This window comes from Homalodisca vitripennis, chromosome 8 (assembly GCF_021130785.1).
Source record: "Homalodisca vitripennis isolate AUS2020 chromosome 8, UT_GWSS_2.1, whole genome shotgun sequence".
In the NCBI taxonomy this organism is placed as follows: domain Eukaryota; kingdom Metazoa; phylum Arthropoda; class Insecta; order Hemiptera; family Cicadellidae; genus Homalodisca; species Homalodisca vitripennis.
In genome coordinates this window covers 43,340,499-43,354,547 of record NC_060214.1, presented here as the reverse complement: position 1 = coordinate 43,354,547, position 14,049 = coordinate 43,340,499, and the positions used below count along the sequence as shown (strand labels likewise).

General features: G+C 31.5%; 1 protein-coding gene across 1 annotated transcript; it reads right to left on the bottom strand.

Annotated features, from left to right (window-relative positions):
* Positions 1–813: 813 nt before the first annotated feature.
* Positions 814–13,074, bottom strand: LOC124368121 (putative gustatory receptor 28b). Its single transcript, XM_046825394.1, has 5 exons — positions 12,636–13,074; positions 12,113–12,387; positions 11,482–11,550; positions 7,357–7,446; positions 814–873 (listed from the first exon to the last, which is right to left on the bottom strand). Exons 1-5 carry the CDS (start codon positions 13,072–13,074, stop codon positions 814–816), a joined length of 933 nt encoding a protein of 310 aa, XP_046681350.1.
* Between the last annotated feature and the right edge of the window lie 975 nt (positions 13,075–14,049).

Here is a 14,049-nt window from a genome sequence, read left to right as displayed (position 1 = left end):
ATTCAGTAAATCATTAATTATTAAAAAAATACTTACTTCGACAACCTAATGCACAAATGAGTAGCCCATATTAAATGGCATTAGATTATTTCTTAAAAAAGCGCTAAATATGAATATGTAAGCAAAATATATCTGTCTTTAAGCTGATCTGTTCAAGGTCACCCTTATAAACAATCTGTTTACTTTACTTCATGCTATTTACATTATGCCTTACCATTGTATTCTAAAATTAGCCTTAAATATACTCTATGTTGACTTAACTGATGTTTCGAGGATGTGTACCAAGAGATAATGAATTAAAACTCCTATTCCAAGGATAACTATAAATATTCCACTATCAACTACTAAGCTAATAAAAAAACACTTGTTTGTTGTGGGGAAGGTTTATTAACGATTGATGTTTGATCAACAAGAAACATCGACCCAATGAACAAAACAATGATTGTATGATCATAAGTTGCAGTAGTTTGAAGCAAAAACAACTTAACGAAACTCAAAATATTTTTATGATATCAATTATATTTTACTGTAATAGACCACTAGTTATACAATAAAATAGTGTTTTACATATAATGATTGCAGTTTAAATTTCATAATTTCAAAAATAATAATAAAACAAGATTTACTGCATTAAATGTGCCGTGATATGTGTTGATTTTAAAAGTGCAAAGTTTTGTGTGTAGGTTCTGGATTATAGTACAAATGAGGCTAATTAGAATCTACATATTAAGAACTTGTCACATTTAGTTTTATTCCAAAAGGAATATTTATCTAGATTGGACTGTTTCTCTAGAGTGGACTAGTCTAGGTGGATTATTTCTCAGTCTGGAACTGGATCAGTATCACCAGGTAAGTTGTCACCGCTCCAGCCATCTGTACAGATAAAAATCACTTTCAGTCTATAGGTAACAGCGAGTTAACCTAGCTGATCGTACAAATAAACACTTTCATTGTAAAGAGGACTATACAATCTTAAATTTTCAACGCATATTTAAAAAAATTTTAAATGCAACAGTTTTGCATGAACACCTATTTTCTCCCTGAAGAGTTTACCTCTGGGTTAAATATGACTGCTAGTATAACATACACTAAGTAAAGCCAAAACCAATTTTGTCACTTACAACTGTAGAATGTGAAAAATCGACATGTAATTACTAATTAATTTTGAGATATTAGAGTAAAGGAATTGATCAGTACATCTAGTTTACTGCGGATGATGACGAAGTGGGTGAATATTAGTGCTACAGGCTGCTGCTAGCCTGAACTGTTGGGACTACTGCTATTCCCCTGCCTACTTTTATTGCAGAGACTGGGGACAGAGCTAGCCTTCCCTACTTCCAAGACATGGCAGAGATATAACCCTCAATATTTTCTGTGGGATTTTAAAAAAGCTAACCACAAAATTACGCATTCTTAATAAAATTTTACACAGAATAGAAGCACAAAAGTCATATTAGACTAAATGAATTCAAATGCTTTTTGTTTTATGTGAACAAAACAATTTGCATATTACTCATATCAATATATATCGTTCATTCAGAAGAAAAGTGTCACAACCCAAAATTTTTTTAAATGGGTTTTATTGGTTTAATAGTCTTGAAATAAGTTATTCTTTTCACTGCAAAAACGTCACAACTCAAACTCTGCTTGCTCCCACTAGAGTGCACTAGTGTCACTTTTCTTCTAGAACATTCTAGGTTAATGTTTTTCTAGCAAAACTGACACATTTCAGTTGTGACTTGACTGTCTAGGAGTGAAGTGCTATAATTTCTCTGCAAAAGTGACACTTTTTTGAGTTGTGCCTGTTTGGTTGTAATTTTTGTAAAGTACATGTTTATATTGTTTACTAGAATAATGACAGATTTTGAGTTGTGTCACTTTTCCTTGAATATAGCTTTGACTTTCAATTTTGTTTGTCATCCACAAGTCCAAATTTTGAGATGTGTCACTTTTCCTTGAAAATCATTGTACTTTTTTCATTTTGTTATACCTCCACAGTGGCAGACTTTGAGATGTGTCTTACAACTCTGAACTTTTGCAAGAAACTAAATCACAATGTTATACCAACAGTGCAATATTTTGAGTTGTGACACTTGTATTGCGAAAAATAGTTCATAATTTATTATAAATATTCCACTGTTAGTACTATTACGATTTATTTTTCTTGTTAAACTATCAGTAAACAATATACATTTTATTCATAAATGAATGCCACATACAGACAAAATGCCTTGCCTGTGTGTGCCATTCATTTATGAACTTTTTTAGGTTACACATTTTTTTCTAGTGAAGGCATCACAACAGCCAGTTTAAGTCTCAGGAATGAGCAATAGAACATCCCTGATTTTAAAATTAGCCAAACAAAAAGGCAATTCTACAGACTATAGGCCTACTCCTCATTCACATAATAGTGTTGTATGTGGTAATGAGTGGACAGTGATTAATGAAGAGGAAATTCCAAATACAACCCCAAATAATGAGGTTCAAGCCTTATTTCAAACTACAAATGAACTTTTAAACTGAACACATTGAAACCCAGCCAATCTCAACGATCCTACAAACCCGGGAAGCTGAACCTGAAGACAAAACTCAGGGTTTATGTTGATGTCATTCCTAAAGAATGTACTTCTAAAGAAGTTCACAGTGAAGAAAATCATAAACCTGTCGACATCAAAACAGTGTGTTAGTGAATTTTCACAAAATACCAACAAAAAGCAGGGAATGTGTGCCTAAAAAACTTAATTTGCCAACGACATCAGCTCAGTCTAACCAAGAAAATGTTCGAGGACCCCAAACGAAAGTGTAAAACCGATAACGAAGCTACTGGAGATCTTTTTTCAGATGACCCTAACAGTGAAAATGATTATGACGTGGATGATTCTGACGAGGATCCAAATTACGAGCCAAAAAATGACCTTAATTTCCCTAAAAAACAAACAATATCCAACAAAAATATTTAACATACCTAGAAGAAACAAAGTTGTTGTAAATACTAAAGAAAAAGGAGCCTGAGATCTTTGAAGAAAATGATAATGTTTTTGAATTCTTGGAACAAAATAACACTGATCTCCAAAAGAAAAAAGGAAAGAAAAAGGTCACTAAACAAAGACAACTGGTTGAAATGTAAAGCAAAAAAGCTGAGAAATTCTGGAGAGGAATATAAATCATCATCTAAGTCCAGAAAACTAATTGAGAAAAAGGAAATAAAACCACCATGCTATGATAGATGTAGAATCCAGTGTAAAACCAAAATAAACCCTGATGAACGTCAAACCAATTTTCAAAAACTATTGGGCACCTTGGTGACCTTTCCCCGCCAAAGATATTTCATAGCATCACATATTCAGACATACAACCAACTTACCAGTACAAGAGAGAGGGAAAATAAGAGAAAAAACCAAACCAAGCCTTTTATTTTGATGTTGCTGATAAGCGAGTTCGTGTATGCAAAGATTTTTTCAGAAACACCCTAGGGGATCAATGACAGACCAATTAGAACCGTTATAGATAAGAAAGACGCCTCAAGTGGCTTTGTTGCTGTGATCTGAGGGGTAAACATGATAAGCATCAAACTGATCAAGACAAGTTAATAAATGAAGCATCAGGCGTCATATAGAATCTATTCCTAAAATTGAGAGCCACTATCTACGGGCAAACACAACCAGAAATCATAGAAGGTGGTAAAAACAATTAGTGATTTACATCGTGATTATGTTGAACATTGTAAAAGGCTTGCAAAAACCTCATGGAAATTATAAAAAGTATTACGAATATTCACAAAGAGTAATATATTCTTCTTTTTGTTCCAAAAAAAGACCTTTGTGAGCTGTGCCATGCATATGAGACAGCTGAAGGTGAGAGAAAGACCAGTTTGCAAGAGGAATATGAAAAGCATATTATGGAAAAAGATTATCTCGATTGATGAAAAGCATGATCAAAACCTGAAAAATTATTACGATATATTCACCAAAGAGTAAATATTCTTTTTTGTTGTTAGACCTTTGTGAGCGTGCCATGTTATGAAGGGAAGGAAGACTCGTGCAAGAGGAATAATATTATGGAAAAAGATCTTCTAAAAATTAAAAATTAACCTATGCTAAACCTGACAGTCATCTATGTAAAGCTGACAAATGATGCCTGAAAAGTATGCCGTATTGCTATACTTGGCATGAAGGCGAAGGAGCCAGAGGCTCGTGCGAAATTGGAACATGCATTTACAAATACCTCAGTGAAAAAGTTAAAAATTGCGAAAACGATATTGAAATTATATTTTACTCTGATTAATTGCAGCGGCCAACAGAAAAACAAGTATTTGTTTTTCTATGTACTTATATGCAGTGGACAAACTGCCAATTAAGTCTATAACTCACAATTTCCTAATAAAAGGGCATAGTCAAAACGAGGGGGACAATGTACATGCAATGATTGAGAAGCAGATTAAGAAATGTTCTGAAGTCTGGACCAATTTACCACCCGGCTCAATACATTTCATTGATCATGCAAAACTGCAAAAAAAACTGGAATCCGTATAAAGTCCAATGAACTAAGTCATGAAGATTTCTTGGATTTTAAAGACCTATGGGTAAACATTGGATGTAACTCTACAGTTAATGTGTCAGGTAAGCTGCTTACTGTTTATAATATAATTTAGACACTTTTATGAAACGAGAGTTATAAAATAATTCTAGTGATGAGCAGACCAATAAAGGATGGGATTTCATCTATTATTTCACTGCAAAAACAATCTCAACCGGTTCAAACATAGTTTAACCCTACTCAGCCTTTACCATGTGAAACCAATAATTTAACTTTAATACTTTTTTACAAACAATTTTAAAGAATCTTTTAACTATTACTATCCTTCTTTTACGTTTTTAAACCATCTTTCCTTTTCATATTTAAATCTGAAATGTATGTTAAAGAGTAGTTATTTATGGCACATAGATATGCAATCAAGATGGAAGAATTGCATTTTCTTACGTTTTAAATATTTTTTCTAAACGCATATTTAACTACTTCGAACGGATTATTTTTAATTTCCTACACTTTGTTAACATACTAAAACTTTTAAATCCAACTTTTATTTCCTATTCTATCTAAAAAGATAATAATTAAACATTTTACAGTTATCTTTTCATTTCAGGATGTACTGTTGCAATGAATGACATCAAAATAATTAAAGTTGAGAAAGATTCTCCCTTTAAAATCAAGTACAAGACAACTTATGATGACACAGTTGACTTTTCAAGAAATTTTCATCCAGCAGATTGATATTGAAGAAAACGAGGATTTATTCGGAGACAACAAGAAGAGTCACACTAAGAAGAAAACCAGAAGTTCAAAGAAGAAACAACAGGTTTTTCCTGTGCATTGTTCAGATGTTGCTTTAAAAAAATTATACGAGCAAAGACTGGGAATTTCAGTTAACAAGAAAAAAAGACTTACAATACTTACTTGAAAAAACATGTTATTCCAAGTTGCTATGCACCATTTTATAACTCACTTTAAATTTTTGCAGTAACGTTTGTGTTTAGCAACAATGTTATGTTTGTGTTAATGATTTTTATTTCCATTAGAAAATACTTCTTTAAATATTAAAAAGTGCTGCATTAGTTACTTTATATAAGACCAAACTATTGGTAGTAACTAGTGGTAGTAAATGAATGTATTTTGTTATTAATATTTGAAAACACTATTTTTCTAAACATCTAAAATAGGTCCAATGATGTTTTGGAGGTTTAGTTCTAAGTAACTAACTGATTTTTTTGTTTCAATTAAAGTTAAACTGTCATTAAAAACCCGTTTGACTTATTTTTGTGTCATTACCATCTTCAAAGTTAACCTTTTAATGAAAAAGCGGTTTTACAGGAAAATTGACACAACTCAAATTAAATTAATAAATAATTAAAAAAAATAATAAACACAAACTTCATGGTTTATATTAAGCTAATTTAAATGCCCTATATTTAACTGATATAAATAATAAAATGACTTTTGGATTAAAGGTTGCAGTTCTGTTAAACGAAAAACTAATTACAAAAAGCACAATTTTCAAATCGCTCTCCTGTAAAATTTACTTTTTTTGAGTTGTGGTCACTTTTCTTCTGAATGAACGATATATATATATATATATATATATATATATATATATATATATATATATATATATTCTTGGACTCAAGCTTTATTACTAACCAAGCTGTCCATAAATGACCTCAGTAATCCACAAGGGTAAAATCTCACAATTAAATATTGCTTTTATCGGAAATCGGGAGTTTCTGGACCTGGTTAAATGAGATGAGAGTTAGAATAATGACTTTGGATTAGGAGTTCTTTAAATAATCCTTCCCATTCTCTAATATCGTTAGAATCCCATCAAGATCATTGGAATTCCCATTAAGATCTACGATAACTATTATCCGTCCCAATGACGCCTGGGTATGAATAAATTCAGGCGAAGATATCCGATGACGACTATGTTATAGTTTCAGTTCTAATAGTTTCAGTGTAACTAGGTCTTACACAGAAAGAGAGTTACACCTTCTAACCAATACTGACCTCATTCATTCATATTGATTCCTAGGTAGCCAGATGAAGTTTCATGATGATATCGTTGGCCGAGCTTAAATCCTCACTTTGGAACTCAACTTTGGAATTAGCATTATTGAAGTGTGAGTTTTATAATTTCTTTCAAGTCCAATAAAACTTAGATCTTGGGCTGTGGTTATGACCACAGATAAGTACATTTTTTGATTACTAATAATTAATAAATACATGCAGATCAATAAAAAGATAATTCAGCTTGTTTTATAATCTGTTCTGAGCGAAGTTGTCATATGATTTTCATCCTCAAAAGTATTATCTTGCAAATTATTCTTAATTTATTACATTCAGTACGTACAAAATTATATTTTATATATGTTTTATGAAAGCAAATGTTATTATAATATTATCAAACAAATTATGTATTGATACTAGATGTTTAATCTGCAAAATAATTAGATAAATAATGACGTTAAATAATAAAGTTGCACTATGATAACCTATGACTGTTAAGTTAAATTATTGAACACATTTTTATGTTAGGATCATATTTGAAGATTTAAATTACACTGTTATAATTTAAACACTTACTTGTCTTATAAACAGTGTTCTATTTCCAATCTCTGAGCAACTTTAAACTGTATTAAACTCTGTGGATAAGCACGTTTCTTTCACAAACATAGACTGAAAGAACAGGTGAAACCACAATGAGTGATGAAAAAATGTTTCGTGTTGAATGAAAGACAGAAACCTACTAAAGATGAGTATAAAGTATAACATTAAGTAATAAACGTGAAGATAATAAAGATTTACCGAGGTGAGGGTCTCATTGTGGATCTGGAAAAATCCACGAGCAGAGAGTCTTGCGTTGTGGTGAGGCAACTGCAGTAGGAACCCTTCAAGCTAGAAACACATCACAGGGCTTAAGACATTCCTAAGAAATAACTAATAGGTTAAGTTTATGTTCATAACTCAATTATATAATTACGTTCATAGCACATCCTCAATATTCAAAACGTAATGCCTTCTTTTTAGGTATGATAGATACAGCATAACCTTTTGTAAGTGTGAAACAATGCCAGATAGTGAGATTAAAATTGTATATATATTAAAGTATGAAAATCTTTTGAATAATTGTAAAAACCAATAAAAAATTTAAAAATTTACTACGTGTCCTAATGTATTTAATATCTGTCTGAACTAACTTAATAATGAAGATCCATACTACCTCATACAAAGTCGGAGTTACGTACTGGTAAATAATTTATTTGTTGTCGAAGGGTAAACCAGACAAGTATTGGCAGTGCTACAGTAGTAGGCACCCCGTGGGAATTTTCAGTTTTATTACATTTAGGTTGGCCAAACAGGTTCCTCTGCTAGGTTACTGTAATACCAGTAGAGTTTGCCATATGGTTTTAGTGGTCTCAGCTTCAAGATTATAAGGTTATTTGAGCTGCTCTACAATATTAAAATGTATGTAAAAATCTGCTTATTTCTTAATAAATCGTTAAGAATGCTGCTATACAAACTCTGTCTTAGCTAGCAAACCACACAATTGTTGTTAATTATTTAAGTTACCCTTCTATGTTGAGGTAATGTAGATCTAATCAGGGTGTTTTCAATGTACATAGTCTCAAATTAAAAGATCTATGGGGGTGCCAACTACTGTACAATGTAAAATGTGCTTTTTTAGTTGTTGGCACTGGGTAATTTAAAGAAATATAGAAAAAATCATCCTACGGAGGCAGTCACCAGGGAATGCGTTGCACCCCTTTTAAAGGAAGTCGTAAAGGCTATACAACCTGAAACCCTAAAGAATGGATTTAAGGCTTGTGGCCTTTATCCATGGAAATCGGATGCCATAGACTTTTCAAAGTGTATTGGAAAAGAACGTAAAAAAGTTGACGAGAGCAGCACACCCAACCAAACCATCACCCTTGAACAGTTTGAAGGAATTGTAGGTGATGAAATCCTAGACAAATTGTTAACATCGATTCTGAGGGTTAACAAAAATACAGAACACACCCTCTTTTATACACTCTATAGGGTAGGGATGAATTCAAGAGGAGTGAAAGTGAAAATTGTGATCAGACTAATGTAATTATTGATATACCAGCAGAAAATAACGCAAATGCACTTCCATCCACAAGCCATGAAGTCCTAAAAAATGAAAATCCTTTTGGAATGGACCCCAGCTATGCAACACCTATTAAGTCAAGAGAAAACCAACAGTGGTACTCAACACCTACACAACCTAACAAAACCCCTCTTGAAAATCCACAGACATCGCAATCCACATAGCAGAAATACTATTGTGGCCGGAAACGCCAAAAAGGAAAGGAAAAGGAAGACGGAGAGAGTTCCCTTTGTCATTACATCAAAGAAATGCAAATCCATCTTTAAGGAAAAGAAGGCTGAAGAGGAGAGAAAGAAGTCAGAAAGGAAAAAACCCGAGAAGAAAACGCAATTAAAAAAGAAAACCAGAAGAGGCAGACACAAAACATGACAAAGATGAAGAAATGTGGAACTTCAAAAAAACATAGCAAAGCCACCTAAGAAGGAATATAAAACAGTTGCTAATAAATGCTAAAAGAAGAAAATGGACCGAAACTGGACTTGCTAAAGAGATTCAACAAAACCAAATGTTTTAATGAAAAAATTAGGGAATAAAGTAAAGCTGGGTGGGTTATGCTACACGTGCGGTTCGAACATTAAAGACACATAGTTTGAATGTGATCTGTGTAATAAGATTTATCATAAAGAATGTTTGCCAAGTGATTTTGAATTTGATGAGTTGGACCCTGTGTTTGTCTATGCAACTTGTGTTGAACTTAATAATAATAATTAATTAATATATATATATATATATATATATATATATATATATATATATATATATATATATATATATATAATTTATGTTATATAAATGATTTGTCGTACAAAAGCTTAATATTTATATCCAAGAAAATAAAGACACCATACCCTTTAATATACCAATTATACACATCAAACCAATAAATGTGCAATTTAAATCAAAGTTTCTGTCAAATATCCTTCTGTATTCTGTATTATTTATGTCCTTTTAGACACAAAGGGAATTTTAATATTTATCAGTTTTGTTATGTGATTTATTTTTAGTTAGCATTTAAATTACATACCAAACACTCCGAACAGAAGAAAGGTATAAATATTTAAACACTTTATTGTTGAAAGTTTAATTTTTACTACACTTTGGTGTACTTTGTGTAACCTTTGCTACATAAGCTATTTAAAAGTTTATTTACTAAAATATTTTCAAATTTAATTCGTAATGTCAAAATAAGGTAAGTAATTAGGTAAAATACGTAATTTAATTTCTCAAAAAAGAGTTCGCGATTCTATGAATGTTACAGTAAGACAGAACATTTTTCTGGTAGTCAACTTTGATAAAGGGATTACAATAGGGGTTGACAATGAGTCTCTTTGGCCTTGAGATTGGATAGTTGGAGGCCAATCAAAGGCGTTGGTTTTAGTTCGCTGTATGAGGGGATGGGGTCGCCAAACACAAAACCTTCAGAACGCGTTTCTCGGCGTTTTATGAGTTTATTTTTGTGGTTTAATTCTTGGTGCTTTTTCGATTTACTTATTATTCTACTATTCTGTGTGGGATTTTGCGTAAGTAGCTCTTTTTTAGTCGAATTACGATTTTCATATGGGAAATTTGTTGTCCACTAATGTAAACTTTCTTTTCCATGGAATATTGTATTATTTTGATTTGAAAGTGAAATAATATGTTTTGAATTCACTTAATAAATAACTCACGTTGCTGTTGTTAAAAATAAGGTCTTTATTATTATTTATAAAGTAACATTTAAAAAACCTACTTCCAATAACAATTTAATATACTGCAGTCAGAATTATTTGTATACATCAAGACAATAAGTCTTAATACATATCTTTGCGTAAAACATTATAACATTACAGTTTGTACTTTGAGTATGCACCAACAGTAACAGGTTATGACACAAGTAGTATGAAGAATGTTTTAGGAAGTTCTTAAATTCATTTAAATTCAATTGAATTCATTTTATTCAAGTTACTAACATATTTTACAGCAGTAGCGTAGTAAGAATTCAAAACTTTCACATTAATTGACGGTTGCAAGAAGATGGTCAATGGCTACAGAATAGATTAAGCACTAATGGTAAGCCACAGTTGTTAAAAGTTGTGCCAAATTTTATACATCTAAACAATTAATAATATAGTAGAAAAAACATAATTTAAAGACGTAACGCGGTCGAGTAAAACAAGTTTATTTACTTTTAGTTTTCTTAGAACATAGTGTATGTTGAACGACCAATCCAGTATATCTAATAATATTTAACTAAAGAATGTATCAATTAATATGAAGTGAAATTTCAAAATAGGAGAGTTTCCCTCTGTATTTTATTACACATTATATTTAGAGGCCTGCAACAAAAGGGAAATGTTTATAATGTACAATAGAATGAATCGGTTAATGCATATGCTCTTTAAAATTTAATGAATTATGTGGTATTGGCTTTAAATAACTTTAATTTTATCAAAATAAAACAGGTTTTTGGGTTTAGTTCCTTAATTGTAGTATATTTATTTAAGTAATTTTATTTATACATTAAAAATGTTATAATTGACATATAATTATGAATTTTTGTAATTAGACTTACGCTCTTACGTTTGAAGTTTATTACATGTTTGAGCTTTCCTTCACATCCAAAACCAATTAGCTCAACTTTTATACATTGCTCAAACATCTAATAAAATGGACTGTTTATGTAATAAGTAAACTTCTACTAGTTTATAAACTGTTTAGTTAGTAGTAGCTATCAGTTTAAAAACACTTTAGGTAGTAGTATCTACCAGTTCCTCAAACTGAATCTACCTAGAGGAAAAAAATACTAGGTCATGTTGCCATACCTGTTTCCTTAAACTCGGATCCAGATCTTTGTTTATCAACTTGCAAATCATCACCGCAGTATTGTCGGCCTGAAGAATAGGAAAAAATCATAATATGACAAAATTTTTATTGTTAACAAGACATTTAGGTTCATAGGTGGTACATTAGGCAGTCTAAAACTTGTATAAATGAAAAAAATTTATACTTATTTTTTAAACATAATTATTTAAACAGCACATTCTAGTATCTGTTAGTAATTATTAGGGAAGACAAAATAGATTAGTTCTTTTATTCGAAACTTTTTCCTTAGTGAAACATTAACTTTCATGGAAGATAAAACTAATGAGGGTTACGTAGTTTACTGCTGACTTTAATTCACTAAGCCTACAAATGAAGTAAGATATTATTGATAACTACAATATTAAAATTCTAAACAGGAAATTTGTTAATAAATATTTTCCTATATAAGAATTTTTTAAGACAAACCAATCTAGAGTATTATTTATGTTATGGATGAACAAACAGATGTGTTCTGAGAGACATACTCTTAATTTGTTTAAATGTTATTAGCACAACCTCTCTTATAAGAAGTTTTTGTATAGACAATTAGTTTACTATATTTAACTATTATATTTCAACAAGAGGAATTACCGAGTTAGTGATCTCCGTGCTTGAGTTCGCAACCAGAATCGCGTAGCAGATGAGAACCAGGACCCAGACTGCATCCATAGTGAAGGCGAACAAGTAACCAGATCTGACATTCATAAAGAAGAAGTAGGACTTGATAGTGACTTGGACAAATATGGAGAACATAACGGCCATAAGCTGATCGCAGTAGAAATCATTAGCCTGGTGTACGACGTCACACAGAATCCAGTAGGTGTTCATCAGAGACTTCACTTTCTTTATCTTGGATACTGTATTGCCTACAATCATAGAAAATTATAAGTCATGTACCATTAGTCATATGAACTTAACTTTTCGCTACAAAATAAAAATAATAACTCCATACAACCTACGTTTTCTAAATATCTGGGTTTTCTCCATATTCTTCTATTAATATCAGTGAACAACAAGAGTAAAACGGAAAAGAGGAGTTTTAATTCCTAACTTCATCTTTATAGCTATGTCAGTTTTTATTTATTACAAAAGTATTAACAAGTACTTTACTCACGTGTTGTATGACAGATGTGACCATCGCCCAGGCTGCGCTGCATCACCGTTCGTTCAATTAAGTTGCAGATAATCTCTTCTCTCATCTTGTTACTAACAGTCTTGAAACCTGTAATGATACTTTCAGTTACATGAGTGAATTGTAAGAGAAAGGCAAGTTGTGTGCAGTCCAGCAATAGAAATGTGAAGAAATTCAACACCGAGAAGTCTAGCCCATTGTTCATTACGATGTTTGCGAAGTTCGCCAAAAACAGCAAAGCTGTCACGGTCAAGACTACGATGACCTTTACTTGGATCTTGACCTCTCTGTTCTTGTACTGAAGGTCTTGATAGATTCGATCTAGTGTGCCAAAGACGTCAACTATCCTCGGGTACTTCCATGTGCCGCTGAAGAATGTGGAAGCTGCCAGAATTTGCAGAGCCACCAAGTCTAGAATCATTGCGAACTTTTGGGTTCTACTTCTTTCATAACCGACGCTTACTTCTGTCATGTTTATGTAGAAAATGATGCCAGAGAGAACTTCTTCCAGTATGAATAGTATTAAACACCACATGAAACCAACTATGGAAAACGTCGATTCATTGAGTGTTTTATGCCCCGAAGTAATTTTCAGTGGCAGACCTCCAAATACCTGCCAAACCCAAACGATGTAGTTTGGAATATTTTTCATGGTGTATGAAACCATGTTACTGATTTCCTTCAGAAAACTGTAACGATTGGGATTGTCAAACTACTTTGTATGAATCATTCGATTAATTTATTATAATAGATTGAATTGAAGATTTATAAAAGAGATTTGTTAGTTTGACCTTTATTGTTGAGCACCACTTACATAAAATTTGTGTCATTGTTGTCGATCGAAATTAATTATTTACTCAACAAAGTAATGCGCAATGAAAAGTTTACAAAAGAAACTTGCTTTATTGAAACATTATATTAAGAGCAAGTAGTAAATTATGTTTCTTTATACAAAAGAAAAGCCTAGTGGTCTTTTTTAATTTGACCTCAAACAATACAGATCTGAAATAAATGTATAGAAACAAGTCCCCTTTTTAGAACTAACTAAACTATAAAATATCATTTATTAAATATTTACAATCAAACACAACAATTTATTAAATTTTAATTAAAATATACATGTCCACAGTTAAAATTTACTAAGGATGAAAAATTACGATCGACAAATGCATAAACATCTGGATTTAAATTAACTGCATCTAAATACAAATAAACTATTGCTATTTTATCCCATATTATAGAACTCTTGAAGGGAGAATATTTCCTTACCCTATCAAATTAGTATTAAACCACTACTAGCACTTTTAGCACACTTGCCGCTAAGAGCAAAAATTATATTCTGCTATAAAGTTGAAATTACGAATGACGTAAAATTATTTTACTATACAAATAATTT